The sequence below is a fragment of the Aquarana catesbeiana genome, linkage group LG05 (genome assembly GCF_042186555.1).
Source record: "Aquarana catesbeiana isolate 2022-GZ linkage group LG05, ASM4218655v1, whole genome shotgun sequence".
In the NCBI taxonomy this organism is placed as follows: domain Eukaryota; kingdom Metazoa; phylum Chordata; class Amphibia; order Anura; family Ranidae; genus Aquarana; species Aquarana catesbeiana.
The window spans coordinates 496,070,177-496,096,287 of record NC_133328.1 but is presented as its reverse complement, the minus strand read 5'-3'; the positions used below and the strand labels follow the sequence as shown (position 1 = coordinate 496,096,287).

At 40.6% G+C, this 26,111-nt stretch overlaps 1 protein-coding gene across 1 annotated transcript in view; it reads right to left on the bottom strand.

The window, feature by feature from the left end:
• Positions 1-26,111, bottom strand: part of ASXL3 (ASXL transcriptional regulator 3) — a 217,442-nt gene that overhangs the window by 18,764 nt on the left and 172,567 nt on the right. Inside the window, exons 10-11 of the mRNA XM_073631540.1 lie at positions 25,747-25,843; positions 9,973-10,078 (exon numbers count right to left, since the gene is read on the bottom strand). Coding sequence (XP_073487641.1) covers positions 9,973-10,078; positions 25,747-25,843 — 203 coding nt within the window. The remainder of the gene's footprint in view (positions 1-9,972; positions 10,079-25,746; positions 25,844-26,111) is intronic.

Genomic DNA, 26,111 nt, shown 5'->3' with positions numbered 1-26,111 from the left:
AGAGCTAGAATTATCACTCTCGCTCTAACCTTTGCTGCGATATCTCATATGTGTGGTGCGCATAACATTTACAAATGCGTGCGTGACTTACAGTGGGGACGGAAAGTATTCAGACCCCCTTACATTTTTCACTCTTTGTTATATTGCAGCCATTTTCTAAAATCATTTAAGTTCATTTTTTTCCTCATTAATGTACACACAGCACCCTATATTGACAGAAAAACACAGAATTGTTGGCATTTTTGCAGATTTATTAAAAAAGAAAAACTGAAATATCACATAATCCTAAGTATTCAGACCCTTTGCTGTGACACTCATATATTTAACTCAGGTGCTGTCCATTTCTTCTGATCATCCTCGAGATGGTTCTACACCTTCATTTGAGTCCAGCTGTGTTTGATTATACTGATTGGACTTGCTTAGGAAAGCCACATACCTGTCTATATAAGACCTTACAGCTCACAGTACATGTCAGAGCAAATGAGAATCATGAGGTCAAAGGAACTCATGAGCTCAGAGACAGAACTGTGGCAAGGCACAGATCTGGCCAAGGTTACAAAAAAATTCTGCTGCACTTAGGGTTCCTAAGAGCACAGTGGCCTCCATAACCCTTAAATGGAAGACGTTTGGGAGGACCAGAACCCTTCCTAGAGCTGGCCGTCCGCCCAAACTGAGCTATCGTGGGAGAAGAGCCTTGGTGAGAGAGGTAAAGAAGAACCCAAAGATCACTGTGGCTGAGCTCCAGAGATACAGTCGGGAGATGGGAGAAAGCTGTAGAAAGTCAACCATCACTGCAGCCCTCCACCAGTCGGGGCTTTATGGCAGAGTGGCCCGATGGAAGCCTACTGCTCAGTGCAAGACACATAAAAGCCTGAATGGAGTTTGCTAAAAAACACCCGAAGGACTCCAAGATGGTGAGAAATAAGATTCTTTGGTCTGATGAGACCGTGACAGAACTTTTTGGCCTTAATTCTAAGCGGTATGTGTGGAGAAAACCAGGCACTGCTCATCACCTGTCCAATACAGTCCCAACAGTGAAGCATGTTGGTGGCAGCATCATGCTGTGGGGGTGTTTTTCAGCTGCAGGGACAGGACAACTGGTTGCAATTGAGGGAACGATGAATGCAGCCAAGTACAGGGATATCCTGGACAAAAACCTTCTCCAGAGTGGTCAGGACCTCAGACTGGGTCGAAGGTTTACCTTCCAACAAGACAATGATCCTAAGCACACAGCTAAAATAACAAAGGAGTGGCTTCACAACAACTCAGTGACTGTTCCTGAATGGCCCAGCCAGAGCCCTGACTCAATTGAGCATCTCTGGAGAGACCTAAAAATGGCTGTCCACCAATGTTCACCATCCAACCTGACAGAACTGGAGAGGATCTGCAAGGAGGAATGACAGAGGATCCCCAAATCCAGGTGTGAAAAACTTGTTGCATCTTTCCCAAAAAGACTCATGGCTGTATTAGATCAAAAGGGTGCTTCTACTAAATACTGAGCAAAGGGTCTAAATACTTAGGACCATGTGATATTTCAGTTTTTCTTTTTTAATAAATCTGCAAAAATGTCAACAATTCTGGGTTTTTCTGTCAATGTGGGGTGCTGTGTGTACATTAATGAGGAAAAAAAAAATTAACTTAAATGATTTTAGCAAATGGCTGCAATATAACAGAGTGAAAAATTTAAGGGGGTCTGAATACTTTCCGTCCCCACTGTAGGTATGCGTTCGCTTCTGCGCACGAGTACGAAGGCATGGGGGCTCTTTAAATATTGTTTTCTCATTTATTTTACTTTTTTTTTACACTGTCCCTTTAACTTTCTATCCCTTAAACATCCATTGTAATAGAGATAAGGATGATATGTCCTCTTTATGGAGAGATCTGGGGTCAAAAAGACCCCAAATCTCTTCATTACCGTTAAAAGCAAAATATTAAAAAAAAAAAATTGTTTACTTCCAGTCTGGACCGGGAGTAATGTCATGATGTCGCTTCAGTCCTCCAAGGCAATCAAAGCGAATCTATTGTTTTTTCACCTGTGTGATCAGCCGGCAGCCTCAGTCGGATCGTTTCTTGGGCGAACGAACGAAAGCCAGAAAAACACTGGCGAGCAGCAAGGGGGGGGGGGGGGGGGGGGTCGGCCATTTCAGCGATTCATGAACCGCCCGGAACACTTTCATGAGAAAGCCAGCCGCCGGCTGTCATAAACAATACCGGGGTTATGGCCGATATCTTCAGCCATAATCCTGGTAAACCACTTACAATCTGCAACGTGTATATACGTATTGCATTTGGCAAGTGATTAGAACTGAAAAATTTGCTCAAAAACGGATTGATAAAAGAGCACCACACCATTAAAAAAAAAAAAAAGATTGGATTCTACATTACCTACTTCCGGACTCCATCCATTTTGCAATTGGAGATCTCCCCTGGTTTATGAGAGCTGCCGACCAGAGCCAGTGAATTTCAGAAATACTTTACCCTGGTGATATTGGACTCAAATAGCAGTTTCAGCACCTCATATCCCTAACTTTTGAATTTAGTGGTATTTGTGGCCACTGTCTGTGTCCAGTTATAGTCAAATACAGTTATTGGTCCTTGGGTCTACCCCGATGCTTAGTGGCCCCTTACTTGTCCTTTCCCCTCAGCGAAAGACTGCTCCCATTTCTCTTCTCTCAGTTCCCAATGGCAGAAGACATAAGAAAACTACATGTCTGCAACAGACTACATGTCTCCAGTCTGCCCATAAATGGGTTGGATGTACAGTATGTTAATGTATTAATGTAATGAAATAAAGTGTAAAATAGGGAAAAAGAAGTGAGAGTAGGAGTAGAGCAAAGCTAGAGCTAATAACTGACAGTGGAACACTAAAAACAGTAACTGGTTTGACGTGAACTGACCAAGTGCACTGTGCATGTTTTTTTTTTACTTTACAAGGCAACCTGGTATACAGTACTGGTCATACATGGCAAAACATTTATTTTAGAATTTTAGAAATGACAAGAGATCAAGGCACTGCTTTATAAAAAAAAAAACACAACCTAAATGCTAGCAATAAAAGTTATATAATTCATGATTATTAAACAACATTATTATATAATCATAATTAGGGCATGTAATTACGGTGTATGTCCAGGCAAAAATATATAACAATGGGGGGGCAGGAGGCGGAGCCTAGCGGAGCAGACATGCATTGTTAGAGCTCCACACCGCTGAGGAGAGAAGAGAAGGACAAAGCGGAGCCTGCAGGCTCAAAAGGTATCCATTTGAACCTTTTTGCCCCAGGGAACAAACTGTGAAAGTTTGGGCAGGAAATATGGTACTGGGAGGAAACCGTGGCAGAAATAAAAATCACCTCACAAAGAGCTCACAGGCACTCACTGCAGCTGAAGCAGCTCCAGTCACCTCACAAGATACAGCATCAGGGCGCTCTCACAGACAGAAAATGTCACAGCAAGACTCTCCATTTGAGTCAGATACAGAACAAATCCTCTCACAAACTTCTCCACAAGCCTCCTCAGTATCCCCAGTAATATTATTACAATTTGAAAAGATGCTTCATAAGGCTTTAAAACAAACCTCAGACCAAATAACAAAAAGCCTAACCAAAGAAATAAGAGAGCTGGGAAACCGCACCGCAGCCTTAGAAATAAAAATGGATGAAATTGAAATTACAACCCAAGAAAATATAACAGAATTGGAACAATTAAAAAAAGAGAATTTAATACTTCAAACTAAGCTCGAAGATTACGAAAATAGAGCCAGACGTTCAAACTTGCGCATAAGGGGAATACCTGAAACTGTGACAGACCTGCAATCTACTATTACTGCTCTATTACAAGAACTAAAGCCAGATATCCCTATTGAACGTTTAGAACTGGACAGAGTACACAGAGCCCTCACAGCCAAAAAGAAAGATGGACCCCCACGTGATATAATCACAAAGTTTCATTATTACAGAACGAAAGAACAAATACTAATTGCTGCAAGAGAAAAAAAGGAACTTAATTTTCAAGGACACAATTATCAAATTTTTGCTTACTTACTACCTTACTTACTAACTTACTATTACTAAAAGACGATCCATGAAACCCCAACTAATGGAACTGCAACGCCACAACATTATGTATCAATGGGGCTTCCCCTTTTCAGTCGGATTTAACTACCAAGGTACAATTTACAGAAGCAGATCAGCAGATGAACTACAACAAACCCTTTTAAAATTAAATCTGACAGAACCCACAAGCAGCAACACTCCCACACGCAGAAGAATGGCGTCATCTTCACCTTCAGGCAGCACCCAGAAAATTTCAGAACAAAATGGGAATCATCATTCTCACAAAAGAGGCCGTTATGCCACATCATCCATGGACCAAGAAGATTCAATGGACTGACATCCTAATTCCTGATATCTCTTCATTTATTATACTAAGAGATGGTTCTCTATAAAAAACCTGTATTTATAACTGAATGTAACTGCATTCTGATAGTCACACACTGTGTGGGATCATGTTACATTCCAGTTATATTTCTTATTACTTCTGATTCATATAGCCTTAGAATATATAAGTGAAATAAGGAAATTCTTGTTCAGTTATATATGATCAGGTAATAACAATAGATTTATTACTTTTTAGGACAAATATGTTCAATAATCCAGAAGTAATGGAAGCTTTTTCTTTCTTTTCTTAAAACAAATATATTATTACCTAACTAGTTCCTAGAATTATGTTTTTGTTTATTCTAATCTGAAGCAATACAACCTTCATTTTATGAGTTAACATATCTAAACAGTTACATATGAATAAAATATGTAATTGTTTACTCTAAAAGGGTTAAAATCCCAAAATAATTCAAACTATCTTCATCAATACCAAAGTTATTAACAGTACCTTTCTAACTGAATTATTTAGCCTAGGGCAAGACTAACCATATACAACCACCCTGGAATAAATAATTTCAACAAAAACTATATTCTGCACTCCAATTAATGAAACATCATTTTGATGTCTTTTGACATAGCACTTCTCCCCTGTAAGCGGAAGATCCGTGTACCCCCATTAGCCCTCCTCATTCTCCCAACCATATTATGTGGGAGTGTGACGAAGGCACTTATTCCCCTGAGAGAGATATTTATTCTCTTTCACGGGTAAATTGTGATTACTTGCAAAAAATAATTTATACAATGTATCATCTAATCTCATATGTTTTTTGTTTACTCCTTACTCCAGAATTCACTGGTTTCTTTTCTATCTATTCATCTCTTCAGTCCACACAGGTTGATCTGCGCAGTCAGCTCTGCATAACAAAAAGTAAGTCAAAACTATTTGATCTATTGCCATGGCACCACTGAATATACTTTCCCTGAATGTTCAGGGAATAAATGTCCCTCAAAAAAGGACCAAAGCCTTCCGTACTTTCCATAACAAGAAGGCTCACATAGTATGCCTCCAAGAAACACACTTCACCAAAGATTCTACTCCAAAATATATTTCTCCTTTTTATCAACAAATTTACACGGCTTCTGCCTGTACCAAGCAAAGGGGAACTCTAACTGCATTTCACCGATCCACACCATTCACCTTATCATCAGAAATTAAAGACCCAGAAGGTAGATACCTGATACTCATGGGTTATATAATGGATACAGCAATCACGGTGATTTCCTACTACGCTCCTAACAAACAACCTACACCATTCCTCTCACATATATTACAAGTGTGGGGATTCGAACCAGGTCCTCCTCCCATTTCTAGATAAATCACCTTTTACACCATCCAAAATAACCTCTAGATTACCTTTTTCTCAACTTCTTTCCAAATACAATCTGGTAGATTCATGGAGAGAAAGTAACCCAATGAAAAAGAAATTCACTTATTTCTCGCACCCTCATCAAACCTTCACCAGAATAGATCATATTTTTCTAACAATAGGAATGATACCAGAAATTATTGCATCAGATATAATTCCGATTCCGTGGTCTGACCATAATGCAGTATACACTACTATAGCCTCAGCCATACCAAAAGCGCATGACCCAACGTGGTACTTACCGGACATAATGCTCAAACACCCACTACATCAGATGGCCATTGAACAAGCTTTAAAGGAATACATATCAATTAATAATACAACAGACATCTCCCCAATAACACTGTGGGAAGCTCATAAGCCTGTCTTGCGTGGTACAATACAAAGACAAATGGCACTATTTAAACGGGAACGCAAAAATCTAGCAAAAAAACTAGAACTCAATTTTAATGCAGCCTACATATCATTTCAAGATAATCCATCTCAGAGTACAAAATCTCATCTGGAAAAATCTAGATTGGAATACGATCTATTTCTCACTGAGTCAGTTGATAAATCCCTCAAACGCTCCAAACACAATTTCTACATGAATACAAACAAACCAGGTACATATTTGGCTCGGGCATTAAATTCAACTAACAAATCTTTCAAACCAATACGTTTGAAATTATCAAAAAATGTTTACACTTGTAATCCAGTTAAAATAGTCCATAAATTTCACTCACATCTCGCAACTTTATACAAGACAAACAATGAATGTAATCCTACAGAAGCTGAATCCTTCTTCTCAAAAATAACCTTACCTGAGTTATCTCAGAATCAAAAAAGCAGTTTGGATGAGCCTATAACTATAGATGAAGTTGCTAACGCCATAAAAGACCTAAAACTTAACAAAAGACCAGGCCCAGACGGCTACTCGGCTTTATACTATAAAACATTCTCAGAAATACTCTCTCCCATTCTCACTGAAACTTTTAACAAACTTCTAGATGGACATTCTTTTCGGCAAGAAACACTAATGGCAATTGTTTGTATGATCCCAAAACCCCTTTCTGATACTTCCTGTGTGAATTATCGGCCTATCTCTCTGTTAAACCTCGATATTAAATTATTAGCAAAAATAATAGCAAAACGCCTCAATAGCATTATAGGAAAATTAATACATAGAGATCAAGTAGGCTTCATGCCAAATAGACAGGCAGGCGATAATATACGCAGGGCAGTGTTATTGGCACATATTGCTAAAAAACGGAAAATCCCATTATGTTTTCTATCTCTCGATATTAAGAGGGCATTTGACACAGTATCCTGGCAATATATGCAATATTCATTACAAAAATGGGGTTTTGGACCCCACTTTTTAACATGGATCAAAGCATTATATAATAAACCCAAAGCCTATATAAAATATGCTGGATACAAATCTGAAGCCTTTAATATCGAAAGAGGTACCCGACAGGGTTGCCCATTATCTCCCTTATTATTTGCCCTTATACTCGAACCCATGGCCCAATACATCAGAACAAACCAAACTATAACTGGCATTGAAGTAGGAGGTATTACACACAAATTATGTATATTTGCAGACGATATATTACTTTTTCTATCATCACCACAGGTCTCTGGTCCTAACTTAATGCCAGCTCTTGATGGATTTGCAGCCCTATCCGGCCTTATGATTAATCCTAAGAAATGCCTAGTGCTTAATATTTCACTCACAAACATGGAACTGATCCCGGCTAGGGCTGCACTCCCATTCACATAGGCAGAAAAATCAATCCCATATCTTGGAATTCATTTAACAGCATCTCATTCTGACTTATTCTCAACCAATTATCCTCCTGTATTAAGACAGATCACAAATCTAATAAAACAATGGTCGCAACTTCCTTTATCCTGGATAGGGAAGATTAATGCAATCAAAATGACTATTCTACCCAAATTGCTTTATCTATTCAGAGTCCTCCCTATTCCAATTCCTTCCTATTTTTTGAGAATAGTACAAAAAAGAGCAACTTCGTTTATATGGGGCTCTTCTAAACCACGTATACCTATACACACACTACATCTTCCCAAAAATAAATGAGGCCTGGGATACCCTAATTTTACTAACTACTACAGAGCAGCACATTTGGCCAGTCTGTCCAAATACCATGCAAAACAGGAAATCCCATTATGGGTATTTATAGAGGCTTCAGAAAATGACCCTCTATTAATATCAAATTTATTATGGCTTGATCCTAAAGACCGCTTTAAAATTCATAATCCCATAACTAAACACTTCTTATCTCTCTGGGATAAACTAAAAACCAAATATCAGTTACAATCTCCACACAATCCTCTCATTTCTTTTATCAGAAATCCGGCCTTTTATCCGGCATGGATCTACCCAAATTCTTTTAAAGCTTGGACAACATCAGGCATTCAGACACTAAATGACTTCATAGCATCTAAATCATTCCTTTCATTCCCATCGCTTAGAGAAAAATATGATCTACCAAACTCTGAGATATTTAGATATCTCCAAATCAAAAATTTCTATACACCATTCCTAAAGGGGGATACACCATTATCCCAATTATCCATTTTTGAATCAATCTGTACAAAAGATCCATTTGCTAAAGGTACAATTTCATCACTTTATAATCAATTACATGGAGTAGCAAATCTTAATAGACCCTCTTACGTTCAGAGGTGGGAGGAGGACCTGGGACGAACTTTAGAAGACACGGACTGGTCTAACATATGGCTCACATCTAAGTCATCTTCACCCAACATCTTAGCACTGGAGACAAATTATAAAGTCCTAACTCGCTGGTACCTTGTACCCGCTAGAGTGGCAAAATATTCACCTAATACCTCAACTCTTTGTTTTCGAGGATGCCCAGAAATAGGCACATATTTACACATATGGTGGACGTGCCCAGTAATCCAAACCTTCTGGAAGGAAGTCTTCGTGATTGCATCTAAAATATTTAAAAAAATAATACAACCAGATCCATATATAACTTTACTTAATCTAAAACCGGAATGGTTAACACTCTCTCAATTCAAACTTATGATCCAACTAATAACGGCTGCAAAACAAACAGTGGCCAAGGCATGGAAATCTCCTACATTGGTACTAGCAGAAACAATTCACAGAATGAATAATACAATGTCCCATGCTAAGATGGTAGCCATCGATCAAAATCAAATTCCAAAATTTGAAAAACTTTGGCATCCTTGGATAAAACAACAGTTCCTGTCAAACTTCAATGACTCTGTCCTGTTGCCATGGTAACAGATTAAATGACTTACAGAGACACCCATTCTAAGGCTTCAAAGAGAACTAAAAAGAATAATAAACTGACGAGCGGGACAACCTTGTGGACCATACCTCTACCTTTCAACCCTTTTTCTTCTTTCTCTTTCCTTTTCTCCACCTTACGATTAAAGCTCATTATCAGAATTTATTTGACCTATATACACTCTACTTGTAAACAATATGTATAGTAGGTATAAATCATTTAAATACCTACAAAAGTAACTAAGGAAATTATATATATCTTTAATTTAGGTTTACGTGAACCCAATGTTTAATATTTGAAATTTCATGATATTTACCTATATAAACCCTACTGTAAAACAATGAGCTTACTTTATAGATCCTTTTAAACTTACTTTATGTATCTTTATAACATTGTATACTCAATAAACTTCTTTTGACAAGGAAAAATATATAACAATAATATTTTGTACATCTCTGCAATTAATGTATATTTACCCATGTTTTATACCACTAAACATATCAAGCAAGAAGAGTGATCATATGCAGCTCCACACTCAGATCTAGAGGATATTTCTTAAAGAGATGAGATGCTTGTCAAAGCCTTCTGAGCCGGATCGCACATGCACAGTACACTCTTTGTTCCAAGTCCTTGCTCCAGCAAAAGTTCGAATTCTCCATAGGAATGGAGAGTATACTGCACATGCGTGGGTCTGGCTCAGAAGATTTTGACAAGAGACTTAGCAGCTTCATGGGTGATATCTTAGTGAATTAGGGACATGTGAGTAAAAGACTTGCACGGGGACTTGGGAAAATATGTTATTCAATCTTGTTGGTTGCAATGCATACATTTTACAATACAAATACAATTAATAATTGAAAAAAAACTTCCTTACTTTTCTCCATAAAACTTCTCAAAAAATTTTTCTTTCCAAACTTCTGTCTTCTTTTCCTTTTCAATTTCTTGTCTGATTCGCATTTGCATTTCTGGAGTAAATTCTCCTAAAAAAAAATATGTAAAAAAAAAAGGACATAAGAAAAGAAACCCAGGGTAGTTTGGCAGATTTTTTACTTTATTTTACAAATTCTTGCAAAGTAGTTGCATAAATGATTTTATATGTGTACTGGTGACATCTAAATCTTTAAATATGAAATAAAATGCCTTTTGATACACAGGTCAATATTTAGGTCAAAGAGTTAAAGCTGAAATCCAATACATTTGAGCAATGGTTTTCTATGACCCCCATCTGCATATCATGTATACTTGAGCCTTTATCCTTAACAATCCATTCAGTTTAAAACAGAAATGCAGGGCTATATTATATATATATATATATATATATATATATATATATATATATATATATATATATACACATACACACACACTATATTGTCAAAAGTATTGGGACACCTGCCTTTACACGCACATGGACTTTAATGGCATCCCAGTTTTAGTTCATAGGGTTCTAACTGCTGATGAGAAAAGGTACTTAACAGTTTATATTTACTAAAATAATTGCATTTCCACGTTCTGTGTACTGAGGAAGACCAGATATAGCGAATGAAGGGTCCTGGGTTTAGTAACACTTTAATGGCATCCCAATCTTCGCCCGTAGGGTTGAATATTGAGTTGCCCCACTCTTTGTAGCTATAACAGCTTCAACTCTTCTGGGATTGCTGTTCACAAGGTTAAGAGTGTCTATGGGAATGGTTGACCATTCTTCCCGGATCGCATTTGTGAGGTTAGGCACCGATGTTGGACGAGAAGGCCTGGCTCGCAGTCTCCGCTCTAATTCATCCCAAAGGTGTTCTATCGGTTTGAGCAAGGTCCATAAAGACATGGATGAGCGAGTTTGGGGTGGAGGAACTTGACTGGCCTGCACATAGTAATGACCACAACCCAATAGAACACCTTTGGGATGAATTAGAGCGGAGACTGCGAGCCAGGCCTTCTCATCCACATCAGTGCCTGACCTCACAAATGCACTTCTGGAAGAATGTTAGAACATTCCCATAGACACACTTCTAAACCTTGTGGACAGCCTTCCCAGAAGAGTTGAAGCTGTTATAGCTGCAAAGGGTGGGCCAACTCAATATTGAACCCTACGGGCAAAGACTGGGATGCCATTAAAGTGTTACTAAATCCAGGACCCTGCATTCACTATATCTGGTCTACCACAGTACACAGAATGTGGAAATGCAATTATTTTAGTAAATATAAACTGTTAAGTACCTTTTCTCATCAGCAGTTAGAGCAGTCTTGTGACTTTTATCAGTTTCTAGCCAAGCACTGGTTAAAGCTTGTAGGAGGAGTTTTCTGACTGTCCTATGAAACTTCAAGACACATGAACCACTGTCTGGACAGTGCTGATTGGCCCTGTGCTGATTACATGCACTTTCCCCAGAAAAAAAAACTTCTCTAGCAATATATACCAAACTGAGCATGTGCAGCCTTACTCTATAGACTTTGTGTTATCAGGAAATTTCCAGGGGACAGTGGAAGGAGGGGAGGATCAGAGAAGCCAGGAACAAACATCCTTTTTACACAATGCTGAGGATTAACCCCTTAGGTTCCACAGTGAAAATAATGAGCATGCTTTACTGCATATACAGATTGATTTCACTATTGAGGGTTTAGTAACACTTTAAAGTTCATGTGCGTGTAAAGGTAGGTGTCCCAACACTTTTGTGAGATACTGTGTGTGTGTATATATATATATATATATATATATATATATATATATATATATATATATATATATATATATATATACACACACACTATGTTGCCAAAAGTGAGTACCTCCTCACATTTTTGTAAATATTTTATTATATCTTTTCATGTGACAACACTGAAGAAATTATGCTTTTCTACAATGTAAAGTAATGAGTGTACAGCGTGTATAACAGTTAAAAGTTGTTGTCCCCTCAAGATAACTCAACACACAGCCATTAATGTCTAAAACGCTGGCAACAAAAGTGAGTACACCCCTAAGTGAAAATGCCCAAATTGGGCCCAATTAGCCATTTTCCGTGCCCAATGTCATGTGACTCATTAGTGTTACAAGGTCTCAGGTGTGAATGGGGAGCAGGTGTGTTAAATGTTGGTGTTATCACTCTCTCTCTCTCTCATACTGGTCACTGGAAGTTCAACATGGCACCTCATGGCAAAGAACTCTCTGAGGATCTGAAAAAAAGAATTGTTGCTCTACATAAAGATGACCTAGGCTATAAGAAGATTGCCAAGACCCTGAAACTGAGCTGCAGCACGGTGGCCAAGACCATACAGCGGTTTAACAGGACAGGTTCCATTCAGAACAGGCATTGTGATGGTCGACCAAAGTAGTTGAGTGCACATGCTCAGCATCATAGCCAGAGGTTGTCTTTGGGAAATAGACGTTTGAGGGCTGCCAGCATTGTCGCAGAGGGGGTGGGGGGTCAGTTTGTCAGTGCTCAGACCATACGCCACAGACTAAGGACATGGATTACTGGAACCATGTTCTGTGGTCTGATGAGACCAAGATAAACTTATTTTGTTCAGATGGTGTCAAGCGTGTGTGTGGCAACCAGGTGAGGAGTACAAAGACAAGTGTGTCTTGTCTACAGTCAAGCATGGTGGTGGGAGTGTCATGGTCTGGGGCTGCATAAGTGCTGCCGACACTGGGGAGCTATAGTTCATTGAGGGAACCATGAATGCTAACATGTACTGTGACATACTGAAGCAGTGCATGATCCCCTCCCTTCGGAGACTGGGCCACAGGGCATTATTCCAACATAATAACAACCCCAAACACCCCTCAAGACAACCACTGCCTTGCTAAAGAAGCTGAGGGTAAAGGTGATGGACCGGCCAAGCATGTCTCCAGACCTAAACCCTACTGTGCATCTGTGAGGCATCCTCAAGGTGAAGGAGCGCAAGGTCTCTAACATCCACCAGCTCCGTGATGTCGTCATAGAGGAGTGGAAGAGGACTCCAGTGGCAAACTGTGAAGCGCTGGTAAACTCCATGCTCAAAAAGGGACAAGGCAGTGCTGGAAAATAATGGTGGCCACACAAAATATTGACACTTTGGGCCCAATTTGGACATTTTTACTTAGGGGTGTACTCACTTTTGTTGTCAGCGGTTTAGACATTAGTGGCTGTGTGTTGAGTTATCTTGAGGAGACAGCAAATTGACACTGTTATACAAGGTGTACACTCAGTACTTTACATTGTAGAAAAGTTTAATATCTTCAGTGTTGTCACATGAAAAGATATAATTAAATACCGTATTTATCGGCGTATAACACGCACATTCATTTTAAGAGGGAAGTTTCAGGAAAAAAACTTAAATTTTAAATAAGGAACTTTGAAGTAAAATAAGGGTCAGTGCCCATCTGCAGCCTCACCATTGCCATCAATGCAGCCTGATCAGTCCACATCAATGCAGCCTCACCATTGCCATCAGTACAGCCTGATCGATGCCCATCTGCAGCCCAGAGGGGACAGGGAGGGGGGCGGGACGAGCGCCGACAGATTACATACAGTGAGAATCTCCTATGATAGACAGAACAGTGGTCCAATGGCGGCCCAGGAGACAGGAGTTCCTATTACAGAGGCTGCCAAATAAACAGGAGATTCTCACTGTATGTAATCTGACGGCGCTCGTCCTGCCCCCCCTCCCTGTCCCCTCCGAGGCAGCTAAAACTGAAGTAGTGGCGTATAACACGCACACACTATTTGCACGCAATTTTCATGGTGAAAAAGTGAGTGTTATACGCCAATAAATACAGTATTTACAAAAATGTGAGGGGTGTACTCACTTTTGTGAGATAATGTGTGTGTGTATATATATATATTGTATGATTGGGGTATCAGACTCAAATGGTAGGTGCGTTGTCAGTGAGTACTCCAGTACACAACTGTATTTTTAAGGGCCTGGTAGCCCACTTTTATTTAAAAGCACGGAAAAGTTCACAAAGCCATCAGTAGCCCACGCAGGGGGTTCCACCATTACTGTATCTTGCACACTCAATACTTTAGCCTCCTGGCGTACATTCTTGCCATATGACTGATTCCGGCCTTTAGCCTAGGCCTTAGGTCTGCTCCTCAGACCCAAAAGAGTTTCCTAGAGTGAAGCTCTCTCCTAGCTTACTCCTGCTGCTCTGTCACCAAGTACGTCTGCCTCCTGCAGCTTCTGACTCCTCTCAGAGGAATGGGAGCCCACCTGACTCCCATGCACAGACTTCCTGTCTGTTGGGTGGAACCCTGAGCCATAGTCAGGTCACAATTAAATAGCCCAGCACACAGCTGTGCAATCAGCGTGCCTTTCTCTCCAAAATCTGGCGTAAACCAGCAATCTTCCAGGTAGCACAGGGTCCTACTGCCACATATCCTCCCCCCTTGTTTCGAACCGGAGGGAGGAACACATAAACCCGTCACCATGGATGGGACACCTCTGTGATGGCCATTAGCTGCGTAGGCCCATTTCTTTTTCCGGGTATGTTTCCACCAGCACTTCACCTTGGCACCTCTGTGCCAACTATCAGCAGTAGGAGTCCTAATCTGCCCAACCTTTTCTCTAAAGGGGCACTCCACCCACATCTTCTTCCGGGTGTGCTTCCACCAGCACTTCTTCCTGAACCGTGGGCTCCCACTAATCTCTCTATCCCCTCCACCTTCTGGCCACGGGATCCTCCTTTTTCCTCCCACAGACCTACTCTCCTGGGACTGTTGGGGACCCACTTCCATGAAATCTGTCAGGGACTGACCCCTCTCACTACCTGATGCAACACTAACCAACAACATCCGTTTATCAGGTTCACTGACCCCTGTGTGGTTACCCTTGGCAACCAAATCATCTGAGATCAACACCACATACTTCTGTTTAACCTCAATAGCAATATTCCACAAGGGGTTATTCAACTCAATATTATTATCATCAAGACCTCTTGTCACCTTGTTTGCTAAGACAGTGTCTAGGGAGGGACCATCTACAGGCAAGCAGTTACTCCCTATGGGACATTCCCGCAGTTTCACATCGCTCCCTGTTGTCCAACACTCCAATAGCGACTGTCCTACCAACGCACATTTTTCCACACCAATCTCTTTAACTATTTCTGTGTCCATTGGTACCTCAACCAATACCTCTGAGCTGTCTGACAGTGCTCTACAGTGCTTCTCATACACTTTTTTATTACAGTTACCAACACTGTCATTTCCTGTCAAAGTGTCTCCGGGTACCTCAAACTGCACCTCCCTGAGAGTGATGGATTGAATTCCCACTACTGCCGCGTCTTTTCCGGGCCCTTCCTTTACATGAGGTCTAGCGGGTGAGACAGCACAAGTGCCATGTACCAACCACTGCTCAGCTGCACCTCGGACCGCACCAACAGGAATGCACCTCATCACACCAGCATACGGAGAGACTTCCACTATGTCTATCATTTTTGATTCCTCTAGCAGTTCCCCTGAACGCCTTCCGCACATAACTGTCGCTGGAAGCACTCTCGCAGAGAACTGCGAGACCACTTTCCGCAAAAGTAACCAACATTGCAGTAACCAATTTTTATCAACATTGCTTAACATCGCCTGTACCACGTGTCTCCACTGATTGGTACTACGCAGTACCAGGTCGCCCATCTGTGGTGGATACATGCAGGTATACAGCGGAAAGGTTTTCACCAATTCCAACAACATCTCAGTTATTTCTAGACATGCCACATCTAAACACAGAACTCTAGGGACTTTTCGCTTACTAACAACGTGGAGGGGCTCATTTGCTAAGGCTTGAGAGGCCGAGACACTCAAAGAGACTTCCACCTCAGAGGCCACTGACAAAACTTGCGGCTCCCCATGAGCACCGCTAAATGCATGTGTCACACTCATCGTCTCATTTTCAGCAACACTGAGCCCTTCCAAGTCCCTATCTATTATCCCATCATCCTGACACTCAACATTACTCATCTCTTTTGCTGTGGACAAAACTTCTGCTATATATGCGCCCTTTTCCGATCCTTCCGCCTGGAGGGGGTTAAGTTCTGCAACAGCCAACACACCTGTGTCTACTGGCTTTGCAGCCTCTCCATTTGTCACAGCAGCAATAGTGTCCAGCCTACTATTACCTTCAGAAATTTCTTTCCACCACGCTATCACCTTAATGGCGAGACTATCCCAGTCTATCCTGTCTGTGCTCCAGTCATCAGCACTCTGTAGTACGGCTCCCTCTGCCCATGGAGACACAGGTGGACAGAGTGGTTTAGCAGCAGACAATCTGCACCAGTCACTGTCAACCACATCAGATTGTGATAATACATACTCCCTCATTTGAGCTATTTTCCCATCATTTTCCACCTGAGCAGTATCAGAGCTGTCCGGGAGCCCCGTCGGCTCCAACACAGGGAGTCCTCCTGAGATTTCCTGGGACAACTCTGCTGCACTGCCTGTGGTTACCATGGGAGACACCAAACCATCAACATTGTCAGTAATACACTTTTCAACATCATCATTATCAACCTTCCTGCCTTGTATAGGCTGTGTTATCACATTATCAGTTTGATATTGTAGGATATTTAGTACATTGCTTTTCACCTCATGTGAAACACACTTGTCAGTCGGTGCGGCGACACAGTTGTCCTGGGAAACTCTGAGCTCAGACACCATGAGCTCCTGGGCGGTCTCCAGGGACACCTCTGCTACACCTGCCATGGTTGCTAGGGGCAACGGCACACATTTCTCAGTGATCACCCCTGACATTTCTGGATGCAATATCACATTTTTAATTGCATTAGCAAGCAACATATCTTCATTTTTACCACTTGTCTTCCTGCTAAACAATACACTGCCTGAAGACAAGTCCACCAGTCCTCAAGCTTGCTGTAGGTTCAGCTTCAAACTGGGCTTTGTTACTACACAGGGTATTCACTTGCAAGTCTCTGAAAGCAATTTTTCTCACTGGACTTATTCCCACTTCACAGGGAATAGTCCCATAACCAGTCTCTCTCACATTTGTAACTGCAACAGTCTTACCATTACATTTGGAAGGTGTTGAAAGCTTCAATTGAGGGCGTTGTCCCTTCTTTGCTGTGCTCTCACAAGCTAATGCCCCCACATGGACACAGGGCAACATTGCATCTTTCTTGGATTTTCCAACATCCCCTGCAGGCCAAACAGGTTTTCTGTTGCCAGGGGTAACAGCAGACTTACACATATGGTCATACCCCTTGCAGGATGCTGGATACGGTGCCCTCTTCTCTGGGCTGACCACTTCACACAAGCAGCCATAACTTGAAACCATTGATTTCTTGTGCTCTCCATCACCCCCTGCAGGCTGAACAAAATTTCCTTCACGGTTGCCAGGGGTGACAACAGACACTTTTGCACAAACCTCTTCATTTAGAATTTGAGCCACATCTCCGCTGTAGCTCCTCTTTTCTGCAAACAGACTTTCTCCGGTTGCCATGGGAGACCACTTTCTCCCTGTTGATCTTTTCCAGCGCTCTCTAGATTGGATTGCTCCTAGGAAATTGTCGTAGTCATCTCGGTTATGATACATCCCGCGGTACACCTCTTGGTACTCCTCCATCAAAAAAGGTTGCACCAACTCAACCCAGCGACTTTTAGGCCATCCTCTGTAGGAAGCAATCATCGCAAAATCATCCAAAAAGTCTATAACATGTTCAGAAGGCAGCATAGGCCGTATGAAGTCAGCTGTATGGATTTCTGCTTTGTTGCCATGGACAACCGCACCCATCTGCTCACTCTTTGCACTAAAGGACGGCTTGCTTTCCTTTTTCCTTTGCTCCAGTGCGGCCAAATGCATCTTGCACCAGTCTGGGGCTTGTTCTGTCGGTAACAACCCCTCCAGCCACAAGGTTCTGTCTCTCATCTCAGCAAACATCGCTTCCTTTTTGCGCTTTGACCGCCCCATCTCTGCAGTCAGGCACACAACGCTTTTTAACACAGTTCCTTTTAACACAGGAAAATTTTGCGTACCGTCTCTTTAAGACTTGCAAACAGCACACTTTCACATGCAGACTCCACTGGTTCACATGAGCCGCTCCTCACAGCATTGCTGCAAAACACAGTTTCTTGCTACTCACTGTTTTTGGTATGCGAGGATCTGGAACTCTTCCAAATCTGCCCAAAGCAATATCTCCACCATATGTATGATTGGGGTATCAGACTCAAATGGTAGGTGCGTTGTCAGTGAGTACTCCAGTACACAACTGTATTTTTAAGGGCCTGGTAGCCCACTTTTATTTAAAAGCACGGAAAAGTTCACAAAGCCATCAGTAGCCCACGCAGGGGGTTCCACCATTACTGTATCTTGCACACTCAATACTTTAGCCTCCTGGCGTACATTCTTGCCATATGACTGATTCCGGCCTTTAGCCTAGGCCTTAGGTCTGCTCCTCAGACCCAAAAGAGTTTCCTAGAGTGAAGCTCTCTCCTAGCTTACTCCTGCTGCTCTGTCACCAAGTACGTCTGCCTCCTGCAGCTTCTGACTCCTCTCAGAGGAATGGGAGCCCACCTGACTCCCATGCACAGACTTCCTGTCTGTTGGGTGGAACCCTGAGCCATAGTCAGGTCACAATTAAATAGCCCAGCACACAGCTGTGCAATCAGCGTGCCTTTCTCTCCAAAATCTGGCGTAAACCAGCAATCTTCCAGGTAGCACAGGGTCCTACTGCCACAATATATATATATATATATATATATATATATATATATATATATACACACACATACACACACACATTATATATCTATCTATATAGATAGATACATATATCTATATATACACACACAGTGGAAATAAAAAGTCTACACACCACTGTTAAAATGTCAGGTTTCTGTGATGTAAAAAAAAGAAAATGAGACAAAGAAAGGAGGAGGAGATCTGTAGTACACAGAATGTCTCTCTCAGGCTCCTGCATTAGATATGTAAATCACCTGTCACTCACAGCAAGGGGAAGAAAGGACTCCCATTTCTCTGTCTTTCCACTTTTATCTCACTGAAAAAAGATAAGAGGACTGCTCAGAGCTGGATTAACTCTTTGTGGCAAGACTGGGCACAGATGACATGAAATCTAATACTGTACAAGGTGCAAGCCTTATTTAAAAAACAATAAATTTGGGTTTACATCCAATTTAAAACTAATACTTTGCTGAAGCACATTTTGATTTTATTACAGCACTTAGTGTTTTTGGGTATGAGTCTATCAGCATGGCATATCTTGACTTGGCAATAATTGCCCACTCTTCTTCTTTGCAAAACCACTCCAAATCTGTCAAATTGTGAAGGCATCTCCTGTGCACAGCCCTCTTCAGATCACCCCACAGATTTTCAATCAGATTCAGGTCTGGGCTCTGGCTGGGCCATTTGAAAACTTTAATTTTCTTCTGGTGTAGCCATTCCTTTGTTGATTTGGATGTATGCTTTGGGTCGTTGTCATGCTGAAAGATGACGTTCCCCTTCATGTTCAGCTCTCTAGCAGAAGCCTAAAGGTTTTGTGCCACCATTGACTGGTATTTGGAACTGTTCATAATTCCTTCTAACTTAACTAGGGCTCCTGTTCCAGCTGAATAAAAACAGCCCCAAAGCATGATGCTGCCACCACCATGCTTCACAGTGGGTATGATGTTCTTTTGGTGATGTGCAGTGTTATTTTTGCGCCAAACATCTTTTGGAATTATGGCCAAAAAGTTCAACCTTGGTTTCATCAGACCATAACACATATTCCCACATGCTTTTGAAAGACTTAAGATGTGTTTTTGCAAAATTTAGCCAGGCTTGGAAGTTTTTCTTTGTAAGAAAAGGCTTTCCGTCTTGCCACTCTACTCATAGCCCAAACATAATATTAATATGGGACATTTAATGTTGCTGTAGGCCCCTTGGAAGCCTCCCTGACCAGTTTTCTTCTCATCAATTTTGGAGGGAAGTCCAGTTCTTGGTAAGGTCACTGTTGTTGTGCCATATTTTCTCCACTTGATGATTACTGTATTCAGTGTGTTCCATAGTATATCTAATGCCTTTTAAGTTTTTATGTATCCTTCTCCTGACAGATACCTTTTAACAATAAGATCCCTTTGATGCTTTGGAAACTCTCACAGTGGACCATAGCTTCTACTGTAGGATGCGACTAAGAAAATGTCAGGAAAGACCTACTAGAAGTGCTGAACTTTATTTGGGGTTAATCAGAGGCATTTTAAATGATGGCAGGTGTGTATAGACTCCTAGATAACACGAGTTTGAATGTGATTGCTTAATTCTGAACACCGCTACATCCCCACTTATAAGAGGGTGTGATTCCCCCCCCAAAAAAAAATAGTTTACTTTGCTTTTCAATTGAGTTATTTATAGGTCACATTAAAATGCGAAAAAAATGTTCTGAAATTATTTATCTTTGTCTCATTTTTTTACATCACAGAAACCTGACATTTTAAAAGGGGTGTGTAGACTTTTTATATCCACTATATATACATATATATACACACACTTACACAGTATATCATTCTAAATACTTTTTTCTTTCTTTTTAAGTGATCACATGATCTCTGTTTTCAGAGATCATGTTCTCTGCACAAGGGATGAAGACTCCTTGTGACCATAGAGGGGATGGGACAGCAGCAGCTTGAACAGAAAACAGACACAGTCCACTATAAAACGTTGAGGCAAAAAAAAAAAAAACTGAGAGCTGGGCAGGAGGATGTGTAAGAAGGAGGCAGAGACACAGCAGTACACTAATGTTTCTCAATTAAGAACCGTGCCCTAGCTTGGTCAGTTTGAAACAGGAAAGCAGGAGGACTGGCAGGATGACCAGAATACAGCTCTCTATTATGCCCAATAATGGCCTTTAACCACTTCAGCCCCGGAAGCTTTCACCCCCTTCCTGACCAGAGCATTTTTTGCAATTTGGCACTGCGCTAATTTAACTGGAATTTGCATGTTCGTGCAACACTGTACCCAAACAAAATTGTACTTTTTTTCCCACAAATAAAGCTTTCTGCTGGTGGTATTTGATCACCTCTGCGTTTTTTTTTTTTTTTTTTTAACTTTTTGCTATAAAACACATCCAATAAAAAAAAAAAAAAAAAATCAAATTTCTTCATGCCAATATGTTTTCTGCTACATGTTTTTGGTAAAACAAATCCCAATAATCGTATATAGATTGGTTTGCACAAAAGTTATCCCGTCTACAAACTATGGGGTATATTTATGGAATTTAGATTTTTACTAGTAATAGCGGCGATCTGCGATTTTTAGTGGGACAACGACATTGCAGCGTACAAATCTGTTTTGGGGACCAGTAACACCAATACAGTGATCAGTTCTAACAAAATGCACTGTCAGTGTACTAATGACACTGGCAGGGAAGGGGTTAACATCAGGGGTAATCAAAGGTGTAAATGTTTCTCCTAGGGAGTGCTTGCTAACTGTGCGGGGGATGATTTAACCGGGGTGGGAAGAGAGAGATCTGTGTTCCTGATTAGCAGAAACACAAGATCTCCATCTTCCCCTCTGACAGAGCGGCGATCTGCTTTGTTTACATAGGCAGACCGCCGTTCTTCCTCTCTCGGGAGAGATCGCAGGCAAACTTTGGGTCCGCCGGACCCACTGATTGGCTCCTGCTGTGTCCAATCACAGCGGGTCGGCGGTGGCATGCGCGTTTGCCCCAGACCCAGAAGAAGCCGTGACGTATCTGTATGTGATTTCGCGCTAACGGACTGCCCTGCCACAGTAAAAGTATGTGGGGCCGTCCGGAAGCGGTAAAGTAAAACTAAAAGGCAAAACTTTTTTTTTTTTTAGTTTTGGATAGAGTAGAGATGAATTAGAACATCTGTCAGTTTTTATTGCTGTCAGTGTTCCTGTTAAGCATATTCACCCTCTCTATTTGTCATATTTACCATCATCATTGAAAGTGGAAGTAAAAGAAAATCCAAAATTTTGTGTTGTACCCAGAAAAGTAATAGAGGGGGAATTTTCAATGGGACAGGAAGTGAATGAAAATCTCTGCAATGGGACAAAGATGGTGAAGAAAAAAACTGACAGGGGTCAGAACCCTCCATTGCTCTATCCAAAATGAAAAAAAATAAAAGTTTTGCCTATAGTTCTACTTTAACATTCCGGAGCTGATGTGGTGAATAAAAGTTAGTCAAAAGAACTAATTTTTACTTACAATTAGGGTATTTCATGGAACTGGGAGGGGGTTTATTTCTTTGCAATGACAGTGCATGTAGGACCTATACTGCCTTGAAAAAGTATTCCTATCCCTTGAAATTTTCCACATTTTGTCATGTTACAACCAAAACCTAAATGTATTTTATTGGTATTTATATGATAGACCAACACAAAGTAGCACATAATTGTGAAGTGGAAGGAAAATGAAAAATGGTTTTCAAAATTTTTTACAAATAAATATGTGAAAAGTGTGGTGTGCATTTGCATTCAGCCCCCCCTGAGTCAATACCGTGTAGAACCACCTTTTGCTGCAATTACAAGTATTTTTGGGGATGTCTCCACCAGCTTTGCACATCTAGAGTGTGACATTTTTGCCCATTCTTCTTTGCAAAATAGCTCAAGCTCTGTCAGATTGGATGAAGAGCATCTATGAACAGCAAATTTCAAGTCTTGCCACAGACTCTCAATTGGATTTCGGTCTGGACTTTGACTGGGCCATTTTAACACATGGAATGGTTTAGATCAAATCATATTCATTGTAGCTCTGGCTGTATGTTTAGAGTCGTTGTCCTGCTGGAAGGTGAACCTCCACCTGAGTCTCAAGTCTTTTGCAGATTCTAACAGGTTTTCTTCTAAGATTGCCCTGTATTTGGCTCCATCCATCTTCCCAGCAACTCTGACCAGCTTCCCTGTCCCTGCTGAAAAAAAAGCATCCCCAAAACATGATGCTGCAAACACCATGTTTCACAGTGGGGATCGTGTGTTCAGGGTGATGTGCAGTGTTAGTTTTTTGCCACACATAACGCTTTGCCTTTAGGCCAAAAAGTTAAATTTTTGTCTCATCTGACCAGAACAACTTTTTTCACATGTTTGCTGTATCCCCCACATGGCTTATGACAAACTGGGACTTCTTATGGCTTTCTTTCAACAATGGCTTTCTTCTTGCCACTCTTCCATAAAAGCCAGATTTGTGGAGTGCACGACTAATAGTTGTCCTGTGGAGAGATTCTCCCACCTGAGCTGTGGATCTCTGCAGCTCCTCTAGAGTTACTATGGACCTTTTGGCTACTTCTCTGATTAAGGCTCTCCGTGCCCAGCCTGACAGTTTAGGTGGACGGCCATGTCTTGGTGGGTTTGCAGTTGTGTCATACTCTTTCCATTTTGGGATGATGCATTGAACAGTGCTCCATGAGATGTTCAAAGCATGGGATATTTTTTTTATAACCTAACCCTGCTTTAAACTTCTCCACAACTTTCCTTGGTCTTCATGATGCTGTTTGTTCACTAAGGTTCTCTAGCAAACCTCTGGAGGCTTCAAAGAACAGCTGTATTTAGACTGAGATTAAATTACACACATGTGGACTCTATTTACTAATTAACTTCTGAAGACAATTGGTTCCACTAAATTTTAGTTAGGGGTATCAGAGTAAAGGGGGCTGAATACAAATGCACGCCACGCTTTTCAGATGTTTATTGGTAAAACATTTTGAAAACCATTTATCATTTTTCTTCACTTCAGAATTATGTGCCACTTTGTGTTGGTCTATCACATAAAATCACAATAAAATACATTTATGTTTTTGGTTGTAACACGACAAAATGTGGAAAATTTCAAGGGGTATGAACACTTTTTCAAGGCAATGAACATGTACTTCAAGGAATTCTGGTAAAGTGGACGTTCAGCCTTAAGGCGCTTTCTTCCTTAACAAAATTGTGTACACTTTCTTCATATGCACCAACACAGAGCCCTACTTCCTTGACAAAATTTTCTGCACCCATCCTACTATATAGGGTTCACAGGTGCAATTAAACTAGATCACAGCTATAATGAACTGACATCACAGCTTTACAATTCCATATAAGATAACTTTTAGTTGTGCTATATAATGCATATGTTTGAGCTCAGGCAAGTCAGTGCAAGACAATTGTGTAAAGATCTCCTTTGCAGTACTTAATTGAGATGCAGATCCACAAAAGAAGATCCCCTCTATGCCAAATCCCACTGGCTTGGCGAAGTGTATACATGGTAAGGTGGCAAACCCATTTAACATACAGTTTTCCTAGGGGAAATATATGGACTGCTAATGCTGGCCACCTAGTAAAAGTAATTGTTGAAAGGCTGTTATGTTTACCCTTTGGCTGTAATGCTTTGAGTCGCAGACCAAGAAAAAGCGTGAATATGTGAAAAGTCAGAGTAAAGATTTTAGGTACTGAGGCAAGACTCAGCATGACTCAGCATGACAGCCAGAACACTAACATTTGTAAAATGAGATGACAGTAAAGGCCTACATCAGTAATCACACAAATTAGGAAAAAAAAAAACAACATCAAAACAAAATAAATTATGCCCAGTATATAGCAAGAAGGTTATGAGATCAAAAGTCCCAAATGCATTGACAGAAATCGAATTATGCATTGCATAGTACGTTTCTAACAAACCCTATTACTATTTGTTTACTTCCCTCAAGTAATTTTCATGACAGCTCAGCTGAAGTAGAAAAAAAAAAAGAAGATATGAAAACAAAAGCCCCACCCTTGAGCACCTGGGTTTTGCTCCAGCATGCTGTAAAATCTCTGTGCTGGCATTCCCCTGGTAGTGGCAGGGAGTGACCTTCTTGGGTGCCAATCTCATTTTTCTTTGAGACGAAGCCACTTCATACGTCTGATGCTGCCATCGTGACTGACATTTAGTCCAGGAACTAGTGGGGGCAGGGGAGGTACTGGCCAACAAGAATTTTTAATATTATATTTAAATAAAATAGTAGTTTGGATCAAAACATATCAAATTGGCTTGAGTCAGCTTTTCATCCCACTGGTTCAAAATCCTAGCAGATTTCAGTAGAAAATAGGCTTGGCAAACTATTAATCTATTTTACTTTCATTTCTTATTCCAATGTAAAATATTTTTGACAAATTGTAAGGACTGTATACACACAGTACACAGAGATCTGCACAATACCTGATAATTACACACTGTGTACAAGCCATGAGAAACATGCACATTTAATGCATCACTACAACTTAATTGGTCATACTAAATGAGAAAATGTTTAACTGCTGAATGTTTGAATACATTTTTGAGGCAAGGAAACCCCTAATTTAGATGTCTCTGGCCTGTGCTTATCTGCTCCTATGTTTACATATGCAAGTTAAAAAAACTATTTTACTCCTTATCTCTAGTGTGCTGTTGGTAGACAGGGAAACAGGTTCTGTATTGGATTGGACATTATTCATTGCAAGCACATGTGCAGGCAGGAGTAATGACTTTAAGATTTGTACCCAAGACTCAGATACTACAGGCCACAGTCTTTTATAATAGCATTTCTTGCAAACAAGGTACATAAGGGTAATTATAAGTTTGAGGTCCACACTATTATCTTCCAGTATCAGGCATTAACTTAGTTATCCTTTAAATAAACAGTTCCTAGATCAGATATCTAGTTCTGCAGCTTTGTGTATCAATTACATAGCAATGTTAGCAGAATAAAAAAAAAATGACTTTTACCTTCTGATAGTCTCTGCTTCCAGCCTTGTGCAGCATATGCAAAGAATTCATTATTCAGTGCAGAATTGCTAAGACGTAAAGCCCCATCACTTCCCATCTGGAAGGGGAACAGGAGAAAAGTTATGACTGAAGTGCCCTTTTTGTAACTAGAATGGTTTCTCCATGCATAGCAAAAGGTCTGTTGAATATATTCAGGAATAAATGGCCAACGCATAATATAATGAAATGGCTAAAATTTTCAATTATGTAGCTAGAGTATGAAGTATATGCCATGTTGATATGAGTACATTTTTGTTTTAACTTAAGTCCGTAACCATATTAAATATTAAGATTATATACCTTACAATTATAACAACATTTTGTGA